Here is a 26,122-nt window from a genome sequence, read left to right as displayed (position 1 = left end):
TGCATATAGTGTTAACATATATACATGCTGATATGTTTACACAAGCTAGATCGGGGCGGTCGGGTAGCCTAGTGGTTAAAGCGTTCGCTCGTCATACCGAAGACCTTGGTTTGATTCCCGACATATACAATGTGTGAAGTGCATTTCTGGTGTTTCCCACCATGATATTGCTAGAATATTGCTTAAAGTGACGTTAAACCATACTCACTCACTCACTTCCTCACAAGCTAGATCAGTGTGACATATAAGGAGATAGCCAATGGTATTAACAGGGAGAAATAATCAAGAACAGTGAGAGTAGAGGGGGGCTGGGCATGATGACACAGTTGAGTAGGGTAACAATAGGATGATCTACATGTCTATTTGATGGTAATGATAGGTTAGCAGAGTTGGAAGGGTAGGTATGCTGGGTAGGTAAAAACCTTGGTCACATTGGCTCGATCTTTTATGGGTAAAAGTCGCTCGAATTTGCATGGGTAAAGTTGCTGAAATTGCATGGGTAAAGTCCCTCCAACTTGCATGGGTAACTGGAGAACGGGAAGAACATACTGAAAAGGTTGTCATTTATGATATTTTGAATGTACGCATATGTAAACATAATTATCGTTCATGCCCATTGTATATCGGAGTTTGATATCAGACTATATGCATGTGTGAAATTATTTCTAGATTGGTAAAGTATCAATTCAGCGTGTGTTTAATACTATAAACATCAATCAATGCACACATTTGATCATTCTACAAAGAAATGTCAAATGGGAACCAGAAATGTGTGTCTACAAATGTAGAATGGATGCAGAAAAAATTAATATAATATATTAATATAAATGTCCTGTAATCAAAGTAACACTATACCAATTTTTGACTTTACAGATTCTGTCTTCTATTTTCTTGTAATATATATACTTGTCATTGTCTTTCTTATGAATGCTGAAATATTTTATCCATTTTTATTGAGTAGGTGCGATCAGGAAGCTTGAAGCGTGAGAAATCTACAGTGGGAGTGGAGGTCAGCGAGGATGACAAGCAGGCTGTGACACGCCAGCTGGTTCGGCAGCAGGAGAACCTGAAGAAGAAAATGGTGGAGGAACAAGAGAGACAAGAACAGATGGTGATTTACTTGGAGCATTATTGTTAATTCATGACTTGCTGTTGGCACTATATGGACTAAACATTGCCAGTGAGACATCAAAATTTACCATCCCAATAGCCCTAAGACAATCATAAAGCTGTCACAAGGAAATTATACAGTCATTGTTTATATGATGATGAAATACTTGACAAAATTATGTGCACGAGAGAGTCTGTTTCATACAAAAAATCTGCTTTAGGTTCAAATATTGAAATTTCATTTTGTAACACTGTGTAATTCAAATTGACTCTTCAACAACAAGAACGCATGAAATATATTGGATATATGAATAACAAAACAAATTGATCCAACTTGACATTATGCACTGTTTCCTGAACAAATTTGGCTTTGTTTGTCTCCAGGTGTGATGATTGTGTTTTCACAAGTAACAAAAATGAATAGCTGTATAAGCCAATATCAGACATGAATGCTTGAATGTTGAATGTTCGGTAACATCATTATCATTAAGAATAATGATCCATATTTTTGTCCTTGACTTTGTTCTTAATATGTTTACACAACATACAATGGTGAGCGGAAATAGTAAAGTATCTTTTCTCACTTTATTATCCCCAACCACAAAGTGGAAGGGGGATATAGAATGGGAGCAGTCCGTCCATCCCTCCATCCTTCCTTCCATTTGTCCTTCATTTCATCCGTCAGTCACGTTTCATTTCCAGAGCAGAACTCTAAAACCAAGAGCGATGTCTGAACCACACTTGGCACATAGATAGGTCTAGTGGTGAACTGGTGCCTTTTGATAGTTTGGGATTTTTTAAAGATTAGTTTTCGAGTTTCTATCCTGGGCTTTAAATATGATATGAACATGAGTTTTGTAATAATGTAATGTTTAAAACTGAAGCAACTGTTGGAGTAGTTATTTATTAAATATACATTAATACATAAAGTATTATAATAAAACTCATGTTCATATTTTATGCCCATGATATTTCCATGGTAACGACTTTGACTTAGACTGAAAATGGTCTTAGTGCTCCTTTCTGGAGCAGATCTTGAAAACCGTATAATATTTCTTGCCTTGCACACAACCAGACATGTCATATTGGTGGGAGATTTCATGCTTGTTTCAAATGTAATAGCCATAGTGTGGTAACTCTAGACTTTATTGCTCATAACATTTCCAATATTACACACCAAGCAAAAAGTTAAGATGAATCTTAACATCATTTATTCAATTTCTTAAGTTTTGTTTTCAAAAGACATTTACATATCAACTTCCAGTGATTTAGTATGATATCAAACATTAAAGAGTCATCATCACCCTTATACTATCAACACATTCAAACTGTTAACATAACATGTTTAGTTGCCTCAAACATACCATTCATTGTGTCATTTTACCACATTCTACAGGAGCAGTTATAATGAACCCTGATGACTGTATTGTTCAAATAAAAGACAACTTAAAACTGTTGGACCAGGTTAAACATCGCCTGGAGCAGAAGCGTGGCAAGTTTAGGAATGAAGCCGCAGAGATATACAGTCTTGGAGATAGACAGAAGACTTTCTTGGAGAAGTCTCAGAAGGTAGGTTAAGTATACCCAAGAAGCATACTGTGTGGATTCGAATCAGTGATGCCAGGGTCATTGAGTCCAAAAATATATACAAAGTATAGTTGTTGTTGGTTTGGGTTTGGTTTTTTTGTGTGTGTCTGTCTGTCTGTCTGTCTGTCTGTCTGTCTGTGTCTGTGTGTCCATGTCCATGTATCTTACTGTGCTGGTTACTGTCATGTACGAGGGCTGGTCAAAAAGTTCTGAGCATAACAAACAAAACCAACAATTGTGAAAGTGTTTTTAACTTATTTATCATAACAATCTCCCTGCTTTTCAGTACACTTCTCAAATCGATAGTGAAGCTTTTCAATTCCAGTCATTAAAAAGTTTTCGGAAGTCACCCAGACAAAAACCCTTTCAAGGCAGCTTTGAGGTCGTCATTGTCGTCATAGCACTTTCCATGAAGGTGTTCTTTCAGTTTAGGAAACAGGTGGAAATCACTTGGTGCCAGGTCTGGAGAGTACGGAGGGTGAGGAAGCTTTTTGAACCCACATTGTTGATGAGCAGCCTTTGCCTAAGCTATTTCAAGTAGATCCTGGTCGTGAGTTTATGGGATCAATAACTAAACTGTTAACAAAGCACGATGTCGAAATCAGGCGTGGTGAAAAAGAGGCCCACCGTAGTCAAGCCATCGTCGAAAGATTTAACCGGACATAAGCGGAACGTTTGTTTGGCTATCAGTATGGGATTGAAATGAAATCGGAACGATTGAGATCAACCGAATGGGTGACACGATTATCAGCTGTTGTATCAGAGCTGAATAATGAAGTAACGAGATTAAACGGGAAGAAACCATCCGATGCGATTAAAATGAAATCCGTGATCCCCGAATCTTCAGCACCGAGGAGAGGCAAAGAACAAAAACCGATCCGATTTGGTCCCTTAAGACATATAACATTAGTCGATTGGTTATGAAAGAAGGAGAGCCTATTCTTTATTATCTTCAAGATGGACCGGGTAGGGCATTTGTACGAGAAGAGTTGCTAATAGTTCCTGACGATACAGTATTACCACCATAACCATAAGCACAGGTAGTTACACCATCCTTATCAATCCATATCTTTGTATCTAAGGGGGGTAATGATGTCTTGTTCATTCTTAATCCATATATCCTATGATTGTAACTTCTTAAAGAGTTTATCTCATGTTTGAACGTTCTACCATTGAATAATGCTTCTTTATACTGTTCGTGTTTGATATGCTTTTTTACCACATACTTCTTAACACCCTTAGCTTTTCTTATCTCTCCATTATCGGACTTCTTTATAGAATACATCTTAGGTCTTAATCCGACATACTCCGCTATAGGGGTCCCAGCACATTCATCCTTCATCTTACCTTACACCTTTTTATTTACTAAGCTGTGCAGTGGATTATCTTTAGGGTAATCGCTCGTGTCGTACATACGAGTGTTCATTAAAGATTTCCCCTAAACCACTTAGGGTTATCATATTTGGTTGAAATTTCACATGTGTAATGATACATGTATCTATGGGTTATGTCTGAATTTGCAGCACCGAACTATTAATCTTACCACTTTTACAGGTGTTATGATCAAGTAGGGTGTGACAATGGAGCCAGTAGAATACCGAGCAGTGATTAGGTTTTTATATTTGAAAGGTTGCACACCAAAAGAAACTTTCGATGAAATGAAAGCAACTTATGGGGAAGATGCCCCATCATATGACGTTGTTAAACACTGGCATCGCCAGTTCAAGTGTGGCCGGACATCTGTGGAAACAGCTGCCATTCCTGGTTGCCCCCATTCAGCAATTGATGAGGACACACTATCCATCAAGTGGAGACCGCCATTTTGGCAGACCGACGTATAACTGTTCGCCAGTTAGCACAAGGTGTCAAGATCAGTGTAGGGTCTGTGGAAAAAATCATCCATGACAATTTGAACATGCATAATGGATTCCCAGGTTGCTCACACCTTTCCAAAAGCAGGAACGAGTCAATTGCTCAAAGGATCTTTTGGACATGTGCCAAAAAAAACCAGGCAAACTTTTTTGACAGACTTATCACACGGGATGAAACATGGCTCCATCACTATGATCCTGAGACTAAAGTTCAGTCGATGAAATGGAAGCATGTTGAGTCACCACCCCCAAAGAAGGCACGTGTCCAACCCTCTGCAGGCAAGATCATGCTCACGGTGTTTTGGGACCAGCACGGAGTAGTGATGATGGATTTCTTGGCAAAGGGTACCACAATTACAGGAGCTTATTATGCTTCACTGCTGCAGAAATTGCAGTACGCTATCAAGCTTAAGAGGCGTGGCATGCTGACCAAGGGCGTCCGTCTCCTGCAAGATAATGCTCCAGTACACAACTCTAATGTTGCCCAGACAGAAGCGCAGTCCTGTGGCTATGAAATCCTTCCACATCCTCCTTACTCTCCTGACCTTGCACCATCTGACTTCCACCTCTTTCTAACCATGAAGTCATTTTTGAAGGGAAAACGTTTCACAGATGATGAAACACTGATTTCTGAAGTCAAGTCCTGGTTTGAGATGCAAAATGAGGGCTTTTACAAGCGAGGTATCCATAGTTGCATTAAACGATGAGAGAAGTGTGTAACTCTTGGTGGTTTCTATGTGGAGAAAGACTAATACCTATGCCAAGTTTCATTGCACTAGGTCCATCGGAAGTGGGTCAGGGGAAATCTTTAATGAACACCCCTCGTATCTATTTTTTCTGTCATATCTTTATACACATCCTCGGTTTGTATTTCCATCAACAAAGAATCTGTGTCGGTATATAACACCTCGCATCTATCACCGAATTGCTTGTTAAGTTCGTTGTAATAAAAGTCATACATTAAGTGTTTTGACAAGTCGAGAATGCGCATACCGACGTACACTGGTCTGTTGAATTTTATATTACTCTTCTGCATATGCAACGCCGCTAAGTCGTTATCAAATATCTTGCTTCTGTTAAAAGCCGGACTGGCTATAAGTTTCCTTAGATTCTCCATAGTTTTACCAAATACTGAGTTATTCATGAGCTTATATAGATTCTTTTCGAAATCGCTGGTAGCTTTCTTTCTTTAATCTGTGTTCAACCTTATATAGGGCTCCATCCAAGGGCTTTGATCAAACTTTAGAACTCTGTGTATTTTCTTTAGTTTCATAACTGGAGATTTCTGTAGTGAACTATATATTTTGTCTTATCCATCAAATTTGGTACGAGTTTTTCTATGTTAGCTAACCTTGTATTACCCATCAAGGAGTGTTGATATTCCGACATCCAATCTTTATTCACCATTAATCTTTCGGGAGCTAGTGGATAACTGTTATGGTCTTTATGTAACGAATTTGGATATTCCAAGTCAACTTCTAGTATGTACCCTTTATTCGCATCATTCACTTCGATATCATCGACCCACTCAAAACCACCCGTGGGTAAATGTTGACTCATAGCCCATCCGTACAAATTGTTGGCGTCAAGATATAATATGTGCGTGTCGGGTTTACTCGGATCATATCCTTCCACTAATTTATTATTAGCCTTAGAATACCTTTTCGCTACCATCGATTTACCACCTCTTAATCCTTTCTCAATAAACAAGTGCATATCGTAATCGGTGAGTAGTTTTAGTTCTACGCCGGTCATCTTCAACAATGCATCCCACGATAGTCCGGGACTGGAATAGTACCATGCCGGGTCCAAGCCGTATTGTTTTAAAAATGGCTTTCTAAATATCTCGAATATATTGGCGAGTAACAGTACATCGGTTTTTAAGTACAGATCGTGATAATCACCTAAATTCTTACAACCTAATTTATCCCACACTGTCAGAGCATGTTCATAATCTGCATCTGTTATTTTAGATTCTGTTAAGTTACTATAGAATGATTCAAGGGGTGGTAATTTAGTTTCGTAGAATCTAGACCAATCATCCATATATTCGTAAGGATATACACCTGTTCTCAGCAACAAATGACGGCACCGATCGGTATATTGATTTGTTATCGCAAAGTCATCGGGATTGTTCGCTTTAGCTAATTTGTCCAGGGAAGATAACAGAAACTGTACAGAGTCTATGAATCTAAGCCCATTACTTTGCTTTATTCTGGCTTTCCCATCCTTGTCCGTATAATGTATAGTTTTAGTCAACTAGAGCGATATGTATTTTTCCATATTATTAGGAATACACGTTAAGCCACCATCGGTCTTTGAGATAGCTTGCATAGTGAGATGAGAATCGTATCCTCTAAGGTTATGAAACACAACGGGGATGGGTATTGTTTGAGAATTCATTTTTAGTTTCAAGTTACACTCGTGCGCGGCTCCCCGATAATTCCCCGTGACATGGCAATGATCTCTTACGGAATCCCCATTCAGGGGTTTATTACAAACATGACAACTCGTTGACTTCTTATAGGCCCTCCAATCATCCCTCGTCATACACAATGGTTTCTTACGCAATAAATTTTCCCTGATTATTCTGTCTTCATTTTGTAGATATTCTAGGAACTTTCCCGCTGCATCGGGACCTCTGTAAATCACGGGGGCGGGTTTGTTTTCCCATCATACCTTACAACTATATATCCAAACCCACAAGGAATATGTTCTTGAGTTTTGTACGTAAAACTACATTCAGTATTGCGTTCAGTATTTTCTATAGGTTTGATAAGCGCTTCGAAGTCGGCGTAAATTACATACGGTACTGGCATTTGATTACAATAATGTTCAAATTTTAATATATTTTTCCCCTCTTTAGGCATATCGATCCTGATAGCATTCTGTCCAACACCTCTGCAGTCTTCTTTATGCGCTTCTAATAGATCTTGTCTGCTGTACCCATGTAGGCATCTTTCGCAGAAATATTTCTTTTCCTTATGGGTTGTTTGATCATATAATAGTCTGCTTAAACTCTTTATCCATGTATAATGATATTTTCAATCTTTTTCGATCAAAAATGAATTGATTCTGGGAATATGTTCTGGAGCGGAGCTTATCCTGTGTACAACAATTCCTTTAGAGAATGTACGAAAACATTTATAGCTAAATTATTTTGCTTTTCCACCTTATCAATTTGTGATATTGGTTTAGGTTCGTCTATACCATCGAGGATGAGTCCATCGTTTTGGGGATAGCTAGAAGACCTATCCGGATGTTTGTCTACGGGGAACAATGCAGATCTTATAGTCATTCTGAAACAGTCATCGGATTTATTTTTTACATTAATTATGGCATTTTTCTTTTTATAATACGGCTGTAAATCTATATAAGATCCACCTTTGAAGGGCATATAATTTGCTATATCTAAATATAAACTATCGATTTTATCCACACCCCAACCCGAACCTCTATTAGTCCAGCGTTCTAAAGTTTCCTTATCCTCTGAATTGATGTATCTAATGATGCGTTTATAGTATTGGATTCGGTTATAACTTCTTGATTGCTCCGGAAATATGGTTCGGTATATTCAGTGCTATCGTCTGCGCTACTTTTACTCAATGACATTTTAATCGTCAGCTGGTATTTTATAGTATGTAAATCATCTAATTCCTCGTTAATTTTGCTCGATACGATGGCATGTTGGAATTAATATCCATCTTCCAACCTCTTAGATATTTACCAATGCCGGCGGATGTGGGTACAAATTTAAATCCTTGTTGTTTTTTATCAACATCATCTTGTTTTTTATCATCGGATTGATTATTATCTAGTAAAGCGATCAATTCAGCTTTTCTCATTCGAGAATAACCTCTCAGCCCACTGTTTTTTGCTTGAGCTTTGAGTTCTCTAACAGTCTGGGGTTTGTTGTATTCCAAACCGAGTAAATGGATCAATTCAGTTTTTCTAATTCGAGAATATCCACGTAGACCACGTTGCTTTGCCAAAGCTTTTAGCTCTCTGACAACATAAGTCATTGTGATATATAAATACATGTGAACTAATGTCTAATTGGTTTGAATTCTACCGTATATGACCGTATATAATCTATCGGACCGTCATTCAGGCGATGTTTCTGACAGATCACGATCTGAAAAATACTATCATGAAAGTGTATCCCGTGGATAAGCCGACCCCTTTCTACAGAATCTTTTTTCTGGTCCTCAAAATTCGGCTTATACGCGGTCATATACGGTACCCAATCTATTTATCTCATTTCGGTAAGCCTTTTTCCTCTCATAAATAAGTTGAAACCATTTCTTGTCAGCACCGTGACTCTTACATAAACAGTTACTACCTTTGACACCAATCCCACATACAGAACACGAATAATTAATGTGCCCTTTTCTAATTTCAATGGAATGGATTCCACAAAAATCTGACATACAGCTCTTTCCACAAATTTGTGATCGGCCCAAGCGTATGAATTTACATCTTGATGTGCCTCTCACCATTGTGATAAATATACACTTCTAGTATCATTTGTCTAAATGCATGCCCAGCCTAACATAAGCAATCAGCCAGTCATCGCTATTTATAGATAAGCAGTCAGGGTGACATGGCTGATAAGATTCACCCGCCCTAACTAGGTCATGGTTTATGCGTAGTTATTGTGTAGCTATAAATAGCGATGACTGATAACCCAAACATTATGAATACTATCGCATTTTTTTTGTTCTTCAGACGGTGTATAAAACTGACTTATTGTTGGTCTCGGCATTGGGTCAAGTTTTTTTCCATAAACAAGGAAGTATTCGTGCATGGCAGATTCAACATCCTTAAACGTTTGAATTGAATGTCCTTGCTTACGCAGTTCTTCAGTAATAAAATCTAATCTTAATATCCTCTGTCTGGTCCATTGTGACTGGGCTGCTTCGAGTTGTTCTAATGCTTTATTATGTCGTTTACGCTCCTCTTCAACTTCTTTAGCGTTTGATTACTCCCCGAAAAAGCTAGAGCATTATAATGTATTCAAATGTTTAATTACTTCATTATGTCTTCTGGGATAAGCCCTTGTTTGATGAGCATATCTTTTGTTGCCATAGCCAATCCAATATCGAGAATGATCATACCAATATCATAACCATTAAAATCTAGCTTGGGTGGTGTGGCTTAAGTAATCATTTTAGCTATACGGGCATAGCCAATGGCCAAGACGCTGACCACCGCTGAATGATACGTTGCGTTTACCAACATTTTACCGTCTGTAACTGGAGTATTCATGCTTCTTATAGCATTATATGGGGGCTAACCTCTAATTGAACTTGTTGTGTAATCGGGGGTGACGTTTTCTCTTCTCCGGTCTTATAAAACAACCATACTACCACTATAGCAACAACTCCTACAAGTGCCTAAGTTTTAATCGGACGACTATGTTCAATATTTGAATATGCATTAGTTTCGCTTTCCTTGCCAGCCCGCCCTTTCTACCGACGGCGATTTTTGGGGGGTTCTTCGTCACTCTGGCTTGTGGTATTTCCTCATTCACAATCCGTTGTGCATCCTCGTTCACTTGTTGTGATTGTGGTTCCACAATCTGTTGTACAAATCTGTGGTGGTGTCACTTGAGTCTCCATTATTATTAAGTGGGCACGTATGTTTAAATTGACAATACCTAGCTGTTATTAAAGCGGTGGTGAGTGCAGCTAAGAACATTCCATATCTACGATTAAACTCACAGCTCACTGCGTGATATATATTATAGCGTGTTCGATGAATGGGTCTCGAGAGATTCGCATAAATACCTGCGATGTTCTGCCGGGATAGGAAGAAACGTACTAGCTACGACTGTGTATAGTTGTAACATAGCCGACCCTATTGTTTTAGTCATGGTAGCTCCCAGTCTAGACTCGTAACAAATTTTTCGATTGTATAATTTTCCCCCAAATATTCGGAACATTTTTCACCGGCTGCCAAAGCGGCGAGTCTTTCTCTATGTTTATCTACATCTTGATCTGGTTCTTTGAGCATCTGTTCGATGAGTTCGTTTTCATAATGTTATACCTAATATAACATAATTTAATATGGCATATCCAATATAGCCCGTAATAATAAACTGTTGCGAAAGAATGAGGATTTCAAGCCACATTATGTCATAATAACCGCTAATGTTCAATTTACTTTATCTTTTTGCTATAATTTTGCCATATTTTTGCTACATTTTGCTAAGCATATGCATAAGCAGCTGGTTGAACGGTTTTTAATACGAGTTTACAATGCTTCGTTGAAGCTAACAGTTTTCTGACTTTATCTCGATCAGACTTGGTATAAATAACATCATTTTCGCGTAGACATTCCTCGAATGAATCTCGGTCTTTGCAATGAAACAGGGTTACCCATTTGGTCTGCTCTCTAAGATCTTTCAGGACAGAGTTGTATTTTTGAGTAAGTACCCAAACACTATGCTGAGTATGCCGACCGGAGAATGCTAAATATGAAAGCATATCTTTCTTTTTGGTTAGTTCTTTACTCGCGCTGCATCGTCTATTATGAAAAGGGTTGATTCTCCTTTGTATTCTTCGTGACATACTCGTAAACAGTCTTGTAAACGATCGCCCGGATCAACTTTGTACACCCCGTCGTCATTCATTACCCAATCTCTCGATAGGTATGTTTTATTAACGCTTATAGTCGGGCACAGAATAATAATATGATCGTAAACGTCCCGATAATGACTTTCTTAAATATCTAGAATAAAAGCTGTTTTTCCACAACCCGTTTGCCCGCAGATGATAGCGCAGTGCGGTTCTTTAGGTAAAAGATTATTAATAGATTGCTTGCACGAATCATCCATTCTGTATATTAAGTTGCGCATCCATAATCACGTACAAATTTATGTTTAATTTACCAGCCGCTTCCTGGAGCTTTGTTATCTGTATAGTGACACCTTCGCTGGCATTTTCTATTCTCCTCGCATTGCCGTGTAGTTGGTCATCGTCCGTGGTTCGCATGTCGAGCCAAAGCGCGTACTTCATGGTGAGGTATTCACCCATCGATACACCCCCGAGAGACAGATCTTTCACAACCGCTTTAACTTCTGGGCTTCGTTTTATAGAAGGAAGTTTTTTAATCTCATCCCATTGTTGATACGCTAGCATTCCTTGACTATAAAGTTGATTAGTCAATTCTACTTTTGTAATCTTGGGATTGTAGAACTTCTCGGTATTTCTTTTAAATGCATCGGAGGGGTCCTCAAACAACATTATAATGACATTTAGATTGATATGCCACGTCGTATCTTTTTTGTTCCTTGTGATCTTTCGGTGTCGAAGCATGCGATCTTACAAAATGGCTAAACTTCCTGTATACTGGTTACAAATTTGTCTGGCTAATTCAGGATCTGTTATCATTTCATACTCCAGTGAGATATTATCAATGGAATAGCTAGCATCTTCAGCAGCTCTGATTACTCTACTGTAGTCATTAAAAGTGAGTTCGTATTCTAACCTATCGCCTAGGGATGCTTGATAAAAGGGCATGTGGGAATCTAGTAATTCAAAGTCGAGCGGAATATAGAATCGGTTACCTAATGCGCCGGCAACAGCAAGATCTTTTACAGTGGTATTATCACCATTTTCAGCACCCACACGCAGTTTCAATGTGTACCGATTACAAATACCTTGGTATTGTAAGTTTTCCCGCTCTTTATCCGTTCGCCAGAGATCCATGTAACAATAGTATACATCGCTATCGTCGATACTCAAAACCTCATTACCGCTAATTTTAATCGCGATTTTCTTAACGATAGCACGACCTATGTTCTGAACAGGATCCCTGTTAACGTCAGTAGAAGTCAAAATAATCGTAAATGCTAGTCGGACAGTTCCCAGAACTAACACATCGTGTGCACCGAGATTAGCGAACCAGAAGCGTTTGATTCTGATCGATGGTACTAGGGTTATTAGTTATAGTTACAGACTGACAAATTGCTTTGACACCTAATGGATCTCGAAGTCTACGTTGTGGGTTTAACTTGCGTCCGTATTGCGAAGACATTGTTATATTGAAATTATGTAACCTTATGTCTAATATAAAAATGGTAGATTTTAATCTAGATGATTTTGATAACCCTAGTACAATCGAAGAGGGTACTGATGAAACCAGCTTTACAAATCTTAATGATGAACTTTTACAATCAACCGTTAATGATTATCACGATACCTTTAAAGATGTTAGCCAAATAGGTCGTGACTATTCAAAGTTTACGATAGAGAGTAAAGGAATATTGCGAATATGCGGCGAACCTGATATTGACCTTCTACATTATCGTACTCGTAAGCCCCTAGCTTTGTCTACGATAGCCGCTAAACATGGCATCAACTTTGTTGTAATGAATTAGGTTTTGTAGACTACTCACGACGAGAAAAACTTTCCGCAAAGACTACTAAGGTTCTTCGGACTGTGCATGATGAACTTGGTACTATAGATAATTTGGAAGAAACCTCGAAGGTGGCCTCGGACGGGCTCGGAGAAATCTTGGATACCTACTACGATAATTCCACGGTCAGTGTACCATCATCGGAGTTCAGTATTAGGGAATTACGAGGCCTTGACAAGGGAATGCAAACAATGCGGCGAGAACTCATCAATAACATAGCCAAGCTATCCGAACTCGACAAGCATATGAGAAAACAAAACTTGAACAGTCGGGTGATGAATTCAGTAGACGCCGCGCTGCAGAAAGATTGCGTAACTTAGAAGACGAAAGATCGGCCCGCCTCGAAGCTGCTTCGAGTAATAGAAAGGCACTTCGTTCACAAATCAGTCGAATTCGAGAAACTATCGATCAAGTCCTCAACGATGACACTACACTGGCCGATAAAATTAAAACATTGTTCAGAGAACAGGGAATAACCATTGCCAGTATTTAAACCGCATTGGGATTTATTATATCAACTTTGACTCTCGCATTAACCGGTGGCAGCGGACAACCCACACACACCACACCCCCTAGTGATAGGGGTGGTATAAAAGAGTGGATAAAAAAGCATTTAAAAGCATTAGGAGAAGCACTGGGAAAGCTCGCTGGGAAAGCCGCGTCTGCACTTCCCGGTATAATAGGGAGTATAGTTTCCTGGCTCTTGAATTTATTAGCTAAGACCACCACTTGGCTTAGTCAAAACTTGTGGGCACTGATCGTAGCAATTGCAGGGCTGTTGTACGTATCCGCTAAGAACTATTTATCCAAATCATGAGTAAACCAGCCGCGACTCCACCTACTATAAGCGCTGTTTTTTCATCGATATGTTGTTGATTTTTAACTGCAATATGTGGTGGCACTTTTGGTTGTGCGTTAGTAGATGGTTGTGGTGTCTGTGGCTTGACTATTCCCGTTTCGCCTGTGTTTGTTTGCGTTATTAATTCGGTGTTAATATCTGAATTTATACCTCGTTTTTGTTGATCAGTAGCAATAACAATTTTATTATTATAACCTATCACTTGACCGATCTTAAGTTCCATATTACTCGGAGACATGTATAGTCCCGGTGCAAAAATGTAGTCTACTTTGGATTGAGCGTACTGTAATACATCTTGATAACATTTTATAGAAGATAAATAGCATCCTCCACGTTTGCAACAAACTGTTTATGCGCATCGAGTGCCGTCCCAGAACCGATTATTCCCGTTCGTGTTTGCGATTATGCACCAAGAATTGCCCATACATAAGTTCTTATTGATTCATTAACTCTTACAACTCCTGGGTTAGTAAAATTATTTTCTGTTTTATCATTAAGAAATTCATTCCAAGCATTTCCAGGTGGTTGCTCAACCTTTTGGACGGTGAAAGCAACACCACCCTTAAAGTTCATACGATCATCTCTCCACTCGTTACTCGAGAGAGCAAAGCTCTGAAGAAGCCAACCCCTTTTCAGTAAATCATCGCTGACTTCTTTAACAGAGTGTGCACCAGCGTACCGAATACCTAGACCATGGTTAACTCCACTCAGACGCCAATCTTTACTCGTAGAAACATTAAATTCCTGACAAATACGTTCGAATGCCCACCTATTGTTCGGATTATTTAATGCATTCCATGCTCGATCCTACAGTAATGGGGCACTAATTTCTTTAAGTATACGTCTAATCTGATAGTACACGTGAAATAATAAAACAGACTTATTTAGTTCAAATCCTGGGGCATAAAGAGATACACCACATCCTGTTGTGGCACACCATATGGCAAAGTTTAACTGATTCTGCTAAAATTGCATCGGATTGTGAAACCAATCGTGCACCATTTTATCGCTAGTTGCCGTGAACCTGTATTTTTCAAGGATATCAGGGAATTCAACAACAAAATTAGCACCAGAGGCACTTACTAAAATCGACTGATTAGTAATATAAGTTGATTTCATATTTAAGTTATGATATAGTATCATTGTATATTTAATATGTATGTTACACTCCCGGGAACAACAAATGGTCAGTCTATTGAACTGCTTCATCAGAACTCGGATGGACAACTTGAAGTAGCTCTCTGTGATGTAACATATTACCCGCAGTGGACCAATATAAGTGCTGCGAGAAGAAATACTCAGACAATAATAAATAGAAAAAAACACATTATACCTGATGGGTATTACAGTGTATGCTCACTCAATGATGAATTTTTTAAGCCTTTGGGAGTTAGTCTCACACAAAATGAGTCGAATGGGATGTTGATTTTGAACTCTGGAGAAAAGCAAGTAATTTTTGCCAGGAACATAGCAGATACACTTGGACTTGCACCCGGAGTAGGATTAATACCACCCAACAAAACAGTGCATGGAGTTAAATTACCCGATTTAGTTCCCTATAAAGAGTTGTGCATCCATCTTGATCAGATAAGTACGACGGATAATATTCAACTAGAAAGTCCTTCAACTCTACTCAGAGCTATTCCAGTCAAAGATGAAAAATACAATAGCAGTAGAACGGAATCTTTCTCATCATTACAATATAAAAAATTAAAGCGTGGTATTATTTCAGATCTCAAAATTTCTGTATTAGATGTAAAACATCAACCTGTACATATAGGATACTTGAGTGTAACACTCCATATTATAAATAATGGTTGATTCATCAGGCCCTGGAACGCTCAGACAGTGTAATACAATTGCGCTTTCCGATCTCGGAGACACAGAAGGATTTGGTAAACCCGGTACCGATAGTAAGTTTTACCCTTTACACTTACAAGATAATGTATACAAGCGGAAAGAAGTTAATCTAGGAGATTTAAGCGATGTCGACGTTAGTAGACTCCATAAAAACACTTCATATAATCTTACCCTCAACGAGGATAATAAATGGACTATGATCGAAGCAAACATCGAGTGGCTACTGAATATCGTCATTACCCCACCGTATGTGATGATGGGTAAGGCACAAAATTCAACTAAGATAATAAATAGTGGGATCGTACTCGGGGATTATATCCCATCAAAACGAAAAAGTGTGTTAGTCACCCCCCTGCCAGAAAACCCAGGTCATATAGTCGTCCGGCATAAAAAAATGTTGCAGTATTATTCATATTGGAGCATCACCCGTTGCAACCCTTGAGGGGGTTCAAATTATTAAAAGTGACAGCATTTCTCTTACTAAGATATTCATGCCGTATAATATACATTTGATAAGGTTGATGTATACTCTCAAAACATTTAAGCAAGACCCATTAAAGACTATTATATGATATAATAATAATATGGATTTATATCCAGCGCGGGAAGTTGATGAATTTCGATTACATCAAATAAGCGACATAAAACATCGAATAGAGAGGGAGAGGGAGTTGAGACTTGGATTGTATAAAAAGTACCGCAGAGTCATGAATTCTCTTGACGGAGTTTACACCGCGCTTGTAACAGCTGGCATGGGACTCGGTGTAGCCGGTGTTGGTTTATTATCAACTATAATCGCCGCGCCTATCGTACTTGGCATGCAAATAGCCGCTGGAGTCTCAGGACTGGCAGGAATAGCGATAAAATTCATTTCTCGTAAGTTGCAAAAGAAAGCATTAAAACACGATAATATTCGGATACTCGCCAAAGCAAAGTTGAACAGCATTGAGGATCATATTTCAACAGCAATGGCTGATTGTAAGATATCCGAAGAGGAGTTTCGTTTAGTGTTGTCAGAACTCACCAAATACAACGCAATGGAGCAGGAGATTCGATTAAAGACCAGTGGTATTAGTAGCGACGACGAGGAAAAAAAGTTCATAGAACAGGGGAGACAACAATTAATCTGTGTCAAAACCAACATTTAGAAGAATGCTCACATAAATATATAATAATGGAATTTATGCTCAGGGACAAAATTATCAAATGGAGAGAATTACCACAAGGTATATATTATATCAGTGATATCAAACCAACCAAATACGGTCATCAATTGTTTCTTTCCAATTACCAAGAAGAGTATAGCCTGGTCTCCTAGTAAAATGAACGAAGAACTTAGTAAAAATGTTGAATATCACTTTGTTAAAAATAATGGTATACGTATGAATGAAAATAATAGAGAATATTTTCATTACAATTTAGTTTAATCTCATGAAGATCGTTAAATCACATCAGCGTTTACACATAAAAAATTCCCTCTGTAGTGGTGGTATAGGTATATAAATCTGGCTCTAGTGAAAGTGAGCCAGAACCCCCATTACCTATACTACTATAGTTATACCAAGGTTCTGTCCATCTGTCTGTCCGAAAACTTTGTCCGCACGATTTCTCTTAAACTATTCAGTGGATTCATCTCAAACTTAGTACATATAATCTGTGTCATATGGAGGGGTGCAGTCAAAAGAAAAAAATTGTTTTTATTAATTTCCATTTTTTTATGAATTTTTCAAACCCTAAGGTCCGTCCGAAAACTTTGTCTGCGCGATTTCTCTTAAACTATTCAGTGGATTCATCTCAAACTTAGTACATATAATCTGTGCCATATGGAGGGGTGCATTCAAAAGAAAAGAATTGTTTTTATTAATTTTCCATTTTTTTATGAATTTTTCGAACCCTGACCCTATCCATTATTTAATTTGAAACTTCTGACACACTAGGAGGGTCGGGGGTATTAGTGATCATCGCTCACTTTTTTTTCATGTGTAAATGTCCATGAATAATAGTTTCGATGGATCCATGGCTAAGATGTGTGTATTCCTCAAGTCCAGCAATGGTAATACGTCTATCTGACAGTATAATGATTGAATCTTCATTGATGGAAGTTGAGGGACGTTCAGACCTAGGGCCATCATCAATGCTTCTTCTCCCAACCTTAAACATAACTGCCCAACCTTTAACAGTGGAATAGCTAGGGCACATATCCCCATACACTTGTAACATGCAGTCATGAATTTCTTGGGGAGTACTTTTCTCTGAAGTCAAAAACCTGATGACTGCTCGGTACTTGTTCTTTTCCATTTTTGTATCCATGTGGACCCCTATCGCGTTCAACTGGCTGTCAAGCAGCCTCAACAGACTAAATACACTTGCAATGTACAACTCAAACAAAGTACTACATTGACTAGTTCACTTTGTTATGGCCCATAGTTAAAAGTTAGTCAGGCTTAGAGCTTTTTGACCAGCCCTCGTAACTGTGCTGGTTAGTGTAATGTATGTAACTGTGCTGGTTAGTGTAATGTATGTAACTGTGCTGGTTAGTGTCATGCATGTAACTGTGCTGGTTAGTGTCATGTATGTAACTGTGCTGGTTAGTGTCATGTATGTAACTGTGCTGGTTAGTGTCATGTATGTAACTGTGCTGGTTAGTGTTATGTATGTAGCTGTGCTGGTTAGTGTCATGTATGTAACTGTGCTGGTTAGTGTCATGTATGTAACTGTGCTGGTTAGTGTCATGTATGTAACTGTGTTGGTTAGTGTCATGTATGTAACTGTGCTGGTTAGTGTAATGTATGTAACTGTGCTGGTTAGTGTCATGTATGTAACTTTGCTGGTTAGTGTAATGTATGTAACTGTGCTGGTTAGTGTCATGCATGTAACTGTGCTGGTTAGTGTAATGTATGTAACTGTGCTGGTTAGTGTCATGTATGTAACTGTGCTGGTTAGTGTCATGTATGTCACTGTGCTGGTTAGTGTAATGTATGTAACTGTGCTGGTTAGTGTAATGTATGTAACTGTGCTGGTTAGTGTCATGCATGTAACTGTGCTGGTTAGTGTAATGTATGTAACTGTGCTGGTTAGTGTAATGTATGTAACTGTGCTGGTTAGTGTAATGTATGTAACTGTGCTGGTTAGTGTAATGTATGTAACTGTGCTGGTTAGTGTCATGTATGTAACTGTGCTGGTTAGTGTCATGTATGTAACTGTGCTGGTTAGTGTTATGTATGCAACTGTGCTGGTAAGTGTCATGTATGTAACTGTGCTGGTTAGTGTCATGCATGTAACTGTGCTGGTTAGTGTAATGTATGTAGCTGTGCTGGTTAGTGTCATGTATGTAACTGTGCTGGTTAGTGTCATGTATGTAACTGTGCTGGTTAGTGTAATGTATGTAACTGTGCTGGTTAGTGTAATGTATGTAACTGTGCTGGTTAGTGTCATGTATGTAACTGTGCTGGTTAGTGTAATGCATGTAACTGTGCTGGTTAGTGTAATGTATGTAACTTGGATGGTTAGTGTAATGTATGTAACTGTGCTGGTTAGTGTCATGTATGTAACTGTTAGTGTCAGTTCATAACTGTTAGTGTCATGTGTGTAACTTGGCTAGTTATTGTCATGTATGTAACTTGGCTGGTTATTGTCATGTATGTAACTGTTCTGGTTACTATCATGCATGTAACTGTGCTGGTTAGTGTCATGTATGTAACTGTTAGTGTCATGTATGTCACTGTTAGTGTCATGTATGTAACTGTTAGTGTCAGTTCATAACTGTTAGTGTCATGTATGTAACTTGGCTGGTTATTGTCATGTATGTAACTGTTAGTGTCATGTATGTCACTGTTAGTGTCATGTATGTCACTGTTAGTGTCAGTTTATAACTGTTAGTGTCATGTATGTAAATTGGCTGGTTAGTGTCATGTAAGTAACTGTTAATATCCTGTATGTAACTGTTAGTGTTGGGTATATAACTGTTAATGTCATGTTTGTCACTGTTAGTGTCGGGTATATAACTGTTAGTGTCATGTTTGTCACTGTTAGTGTCATGTATGTAACTGTAAGTGTCATGTATGTCACTGTTAGTGTCATGTATGTCACTGTTAGTGTCATGTATGTCACTGTTATTGTCATGTATGTCACTGTTAGTGTCATGTATGTAACTGTTAGTGTCGGGTATATAACTGTTAGTGTCATTTTCGTCACTGTTAGTGTCGGGTATATAACTGTTAGTGTCATGTTTGTCACTGTTAGTGTCATGTATGTCACTGTTAGTGTCATGTATGTCACTGTTAGTGTCGGGTATATAACTGTTAGTGTCATGTATGTCACTGTAAGTGTCATGTATGTCACTGTTAGGGTCATGTATGTCACTGTTAGTGTCATGTATGTCACTGTTAGTGTCATGTATGTCACTGTTAGTGTCATGTATGTAACTGTTAGTGTCGGGTATATAACTGTTAGTGTCATGTATGTCACTGTTAGTGTCATGTATGTCACTTTTAGTGTCATGTATGTCACTGTAAGTGTCATGTATGTCACTGTTAGTGTCCTGTATGTAACTGTTAGTGTCCTGTATGTAACTGCCTGTGCTGTGTGTAGGATGAGCGGGACCGCCAACTCTCTCTGATGGTGGAGAGAAAGAACCGAGTACTGTATGAACGCACCAAGACGCAGCGCAGCAGCACATCTCCTGACAGCAGTGGTTTCGAGGAGATTGTGAAGAAGGAAGGACTTCATCTGACCACTGATGAGAAAATGGAACTGGCAGCACAGCAGCTACAAGAAAAGTTTCAAAGAGAGTCTGATGCTCAAGTGGTAAGTGTCAAAACTGATACAGACTCTGATTGGAAAAGAAATATGACCTGAACTCAATTATTTGATCTCTCAGTCAATATCCATCCCGACTGTACCACTTTGATTCCATGTCTGCCACACGCATCTTTAGAGAAGTGAAATCTCTGCTGGTCAGGTTGTTGAGTCCTTCATGTAGGACCCCATCTCCACCCAACTTCTGCCCTAGTGAAGATTATTGATATTAGAGGATATCCTGTGATGGACTTCTTCCTCATGTCCCTTGTCACAGAATTAAGGTCATGGTCGCAAGACAGTTACAACTTTTCTTAACAAATGGTATATACAAGTATAAAGTGAGTGAGTGAGTGACAAAGTTTCATCTCATCAGCGATATTACAGCCATATAGCGATGAGAACAAGGTATTCATTGTTTATATATGTAAACAAAGGACTGTCTACACACCATCAGCAACCAAAGCTGGGGATCATGGTGACTTACAGTCCTCTGCTTCCTGCAGGACTCCCCAGCAGGTTTTAAGCCTACATTTTGATAAACAGTGGATCTACGTTATGCTAGCCAGTATTTTAAAAAAACACACACACAAAACAATCGGAGTTATGTACCTACATCAAGAATGGACTTGGAAGTGCATATAAATTCCCACGAAGTTTCTTTCTTTTAGTGCTTTCACCTGTTCCTGAGAAACATGCAACTGCATTAAATTACTAAGACGTATTGTTAAGTTGTTAGTGGTTACCCCTCAATTTTAATGAAAATAATTTGAAAAATGGTGTTTACAGCAGCTTATGTTAGTGGCTCTCTTTGTTGACATTTTAAAGTGTTAACTTGAATAACTTCACATATCCAGGCTACTGTGTTCTCTTTGTATGGACTGGAGAGCATGGTCTGACTGACTGATATAGAAGATTTAACGTGCGCTTTCCGACTGCAGCGTATTTCGCACACGGGCCTGGCCAGACCATTTAGTGTATTCCGAGAAGGGTGAAAGTGGTGTGTGCAACCCAAGAGGGGGCTTTTAGGGGTTGCTTATATCGATTTTTTGAAATTTTAAAATTTGGAATCAATGCTGAGGTGGGTGGAGGAGGGAACTAAGGGAGCCGGGTGAGGTGGGTGTTTGTTATGTTTATTGGATTTTGGATTGGTAGATTAATTAGTTTTTAGATGCGCTTGATTAGGCCTGTTTTGTTTAGGAATACGCCTAGGGCCTTGAAGTTTTCTAGTTTATTTTGAGGGTTTAGTATTTCATCTAGAGTAGGAACCTTATTTAGATTGAGGTTGGTTTGTAGTGTGGTTCTGTGTGTTTGGTAGTGGGTGCAGTGGATGAGTGCGTGTTCTGTGGTTTCGGGTTGTTTGCAGTGGGGGCAGTTGCCTGTGGTGTGTCTTTTAAGTTGTTTTAGGTGGTTATTTAGGTTCGTGTGTCCTGTTTGGAGTTTTGTAATTAATCTGTCAATTTTTTTTGAGGGGTGTAGGATTTTAGGTTTGGCTAGTGGTTTTCTGAGCACTTTTTGGATTTGGCTATTTGAGTTTTGATATTGATTATGCCATTTTTTGGTTATTTTTTGTTTGTTTACACTTTTAATTTCTGATTTTGAGATGGGTAGGTTTAGGCTTATTTCTGGTATTTTGAGGGATAATTTAGCTGCTTTATCGGCGCTTTCGTTGCCGTAAATTCCTACGTGGGCGGGGATCCACAAGAAGGTTATTTGTTTGCCTGCTTTTGTTAGGTCGTTGGAGCTTTTAAGTATTTGGTTTATTAATTTAGGTCGTTTTTTGGTATTTTTGTTTTGGAGGGCTTGTAGCCCACTAAGCGAGTCAGTGAGAATTAGGATTTTTTTGTTGTTTTTTGATTGTTGGTTATGCAGGGCTGAGGCCATGCCCATAAGTTCGGCCGTGAATATAGATTGGTTGTTAGGGAGTCGGTAAGATTGTGTGGATATAACTGGTTGTGTGGTATGGACTCCGAAACCTGTGTGGTTGGAGATCGGGTCTGAAGATCCGTCAGTGTATATGTGACACCAATTTGGCCAATTTTCGTGTATGTATGAAAGTGTGGTGGTTTTAGCTATGTTTGGGTCGGTTTGTTTATTTATTTGGTTAGTTAGCGTTGTGTCTATTTGGGGTATTTTGAGTTTAGGGGTGAAGATATTTGATTTTTTGCAATTTTGTTTAAGATTTTGAGTTTGGTGTTCATTGAGGTAGTTAGTTATTCTTTGGGATATTGGGGTGAGTAAGGGGTGTTTGCGAGCTAGAGCTTGGTTTCTTGGGCTAATGTTTTGGTTAATTAGGTTTTGGATGAGAGGGTTTGTTTGGGACGCGGCCCAGAAATTAAGGCTTAGATGTTCCCTGCGTAGATTTAGTGGCATTTCTCCTGTAAGGGCCTGAAGTGAGGTGTAGGAGGTGCCATGTTGGGTGCGTGTAATTAGTTTAAGGGCTTGGTATTGTATTGAGTCAAGTTTTTTAGTTAGAGAGTTGTTTAGGGTAACATGCAACTGCATTAAATTACTAGGACGTATTGTTAAGTTGTTAGTGGTTACCCCTCAATTTTAATGAAAATAATTTGAAAAATGGTGTTTACAGCAGCTTATGTTAGTGGCTCTCTTTGTTGACATTTTAAAGTGTTAACTTGAATAACTTCACATATCCAGGCTACTGTGTTCTCTTTGTATGGACTGGAGAGCATGGTGTTTGTTTATCCATAATGTAATTGCTGCCACAGGGATCAGGCAGTGTGCTGCTAGGTGACCAGGCCCGGTTTGACCAGCTGAAGGCACGGAGACAGCAGCGACGGAAGAAAGGTGCAGCAGAAGAACAGACACAATAACAACACAGTCAATCTGGGGATTTAATGCTGCAGAAGAGGGAGTGTCATCCTTCGGCTTACCACACAAATAATGTTTCCCATATTGGATATATTTTGTAACTTACTGGTATTTTCATTGTGTATTCATGCAATTGTCTTTTTTTTACATTTTATTTATTTGTACTTAACATTTGTTGATGGGAGTAGCAGGTATACTCTCAAACAAACCTGATGGGTGAAGGTGATGTGAGATTATTGATACTGTCAGACATTACTTATCAATATTGTATTTTCATATGCCTGATGTGTTTTTCTTTGTCAATTACATAAACTGTCCACCTCTGTTGGACAGCATTTTGGTGCAGGGTGTATTTTGTTACATGTACACAGTGTATAATGAATGTCTAAGATTTCATTACAATCTTCTGAATGTCATATTCCCTTTTGCAACAAAATATAATTATTTTCTTGCTGTTAGGTAAACCTTTCAAAACAGGTGCCCTCGGCTGGAATATGAGTTAAGGTTCACACAGTATTGCTCTTTCATGAAATGAATGTCAGTTGGTAATCTCCCGTGCATTCACAAGCCTCGTGATGAATGTCAGGGAATAACTTCCAAGTGTTTACCAGTTATTTTCATGTTAATTGGAATCCTCCAGAGCATTGATTAAGATCAAGCTAAACCTTTTCCATTTTCCTTGTTTTGCATTTTTTTAAAAACATTTCTTGTAGTAGTTTGAACAAAATCAGAAATAAATTGACATTTCCTATAATGATTTTTTTTGGTTCAAAGTGTTGTTAGATTGTCTCTTCGGTTCACATATTGTAACCTGTTGTCCTGAACATGTTAGTTTGGATAAATTCAAAAATAGAGCTTGTCAGATGTATTATTAATGTCTATGGAATCCATGAACCAATCTTCACAATAGGAATTAGTCTCACCTTTATTATATCACTATGTCCATTACCTGAGACAGTTATAGGTGAAACAATTCAACTAAATGTCGAGGTCATTACCTGAGACAGTCATAGGTGAAACTACTCAACTTAATGTCGAGGTCATTACCTGAGACAGTCATAGGTGAAATATTCAACTAAATGTCGAGGTCATTACTTGAGACAGTTATAGGTGAAACTATTCAACTAAATGTCGAGGTCATTACCTGAGACAGTTATAGGTGAAACTATTCAACTAAATGTTGAGGTCATTACCTGAGACAGTTATAGGTGAAACTATTCAACTAAATGTTGAGGTCATTACCTGAGACAGTCATAGGTGAAATTATTCAACTTAATGTCGAGGTCATTACCTGAGACAGTCATAGGTGAAACTACTCAACTTAATGTTGAGGTCATTACCTGAGACAGTTATCGGTAAAACTATTCAATTAAATGTCAAGGTCATTACCTGAACTAAGGGTTAAATGAATCATTTTCTTGAAAAGTCTTATTTGATTATACTAGATTAAAATAACACTTTTATGTCAGAACTACATTCAGTCTTCCTCACTGACTAAACATCATGAGGATATAGTCTATCAAGGTGATGACACACTGATACATGATGCTGTACATGGTGAGGTAGTACCGGTACCTCCTATTTGTGAAGTTGAAAATGATGTCCCACAGGAAACACCCAGATCAGCCTCCAGTTGAGATTGGGAAACAGATGTAATTGTGAATCTTGGCGAGCATCCCACGTGTCAATGGGATAAAAGGTATTTATCATGTTTGAGAATATCAGTATTAATAAAGTTTTTATACTCTTCGAATTGTTGTTCTTATAGAAAAAACAAAAACAACCCAGATGACACAATTAGAATTCCATTTTTGTTGGCTCGTTTTTTAATTTGATAAAGACAGTACTGTAGCTGTTATTCTAGTGTATGCATATTCTTACCACGACAAGAAATGTTGAAATCTACACAAACAGTGAACTGTTGTTTAACACTTTAGTGAGACCAGGGGTCCGGAAACGGTCATATGCGCCAGACATGTCCGATTGGGAATCTCAAATGTCCGGTTTAAAATATTGCTTACCAGACATTTAAATTTTTCTGTCCGGACATTTTGAAAAGTATCGTCCGGACATTCTTAAATTTTGACCGGAAATTATCAACAGTTAGGACTGAGCAGTTTCTGTCTGCAGTTGTAACACAATAAAGATCATCTACACTGACAAGCTTTGTTTGTTTTGATTGCTGTAAATACATCGTACCTACATGATAGTCCAATCGGTCAATCACTGTAATAGGCAATAAACTGAGTTGACACAGACTGGAGACACTGAGTCAAGGATTAATTACTGAGAACATCTTGTTAATTTGAGTGCAAGGTGTTTACAACTGTACATAAATACCTTGCATCATGGATTTACCTAACTCAATACAATATCAGCCTCTCAAACTAATTACACGCACCCAACATGGCACCTCCTACACTTCACTTCAGGCCTTAACAGGAGAAATGCCACTAAGTCTACGCAGGGAACAGCTAAGCTTAAATTTCTGGGCCGCATCCCAATCAAACCCTCTAATCCAAAACTTAATAAACCAAAATATCAGCCCCAAAAACCAAGCTCTAGCTCGTAAACACCCCTTACTTACCCCAATACCCCAAAGAATAACAAACTACCTAAATGAACACCAAATTAAAAATCTTAAACCAAACTGCAAACAATCAAATATCTTCACCCCTAAACTTAAAATACCCAAAATAGACACAATACTAGCTAGCCAAATAAATAAACAAACCGACCCAAACATAGCTAAAACCACCACACTAGCATACATACACGAAAATTGGC

The 26,122-nt window shown here is 38.4% G+C and overlaps 1 protein-coding gene across 2 annotated transcripts in view; it reads left to right on the top strand.

Moving 5' to 3' along the window:
• LOC124116969 overlaps positions 1–25,084 on the top strand; it is a 223,396-nt gene extending 198,312 nt beyond the window's left edge. For both annotated transcript variants that reach the window (XM_046478630.2, XM_048401480.1), the window contains 4 exons: positions 962–1,111; positions 2,575–2,679; positions 20,300–20,515; positions 23,233–25,084. In XM_046478630.2, coding sequence (XP_046334586.1) covers positions 962–1,111; positions 2,575–2,679; positions 20,300–20,515; positions 23,233–23,337 — 576 coding nt within the window. In that variant the 3' untranslated portion in view covers positions 23,338–25,084. The remainder of the gene's footprint in view (positions 1–961; positions 1,112–2,574; positions 2,680–20,299; positions 20,516–23,232) is intronic.
• The last annotated feature ends 1,038 nt before the right edge of the window (positions 25,085–26,122 follow it).

Source organism: Haliotis rufescens, unplaced genomic scaffold (assembly GCF_023055435.1).
Source record: "Haliotis rufescens isolate VD_foot unplaced genomic scaffold, xgHalRufe1.0.p SCAF_22, whole genome shotgun sequence".
Taxonomy (NCBI): Eukaryota; Metazoa; Mollusca; class Gastropoda; order Lepetellida; family Haliotidae; genus Haliotis; species Haliotis rufescens.
Note: the sequence above shows the minus strand (reverse complement) of the source record. Positions and strands in the feature narration are given on the sequence as shown.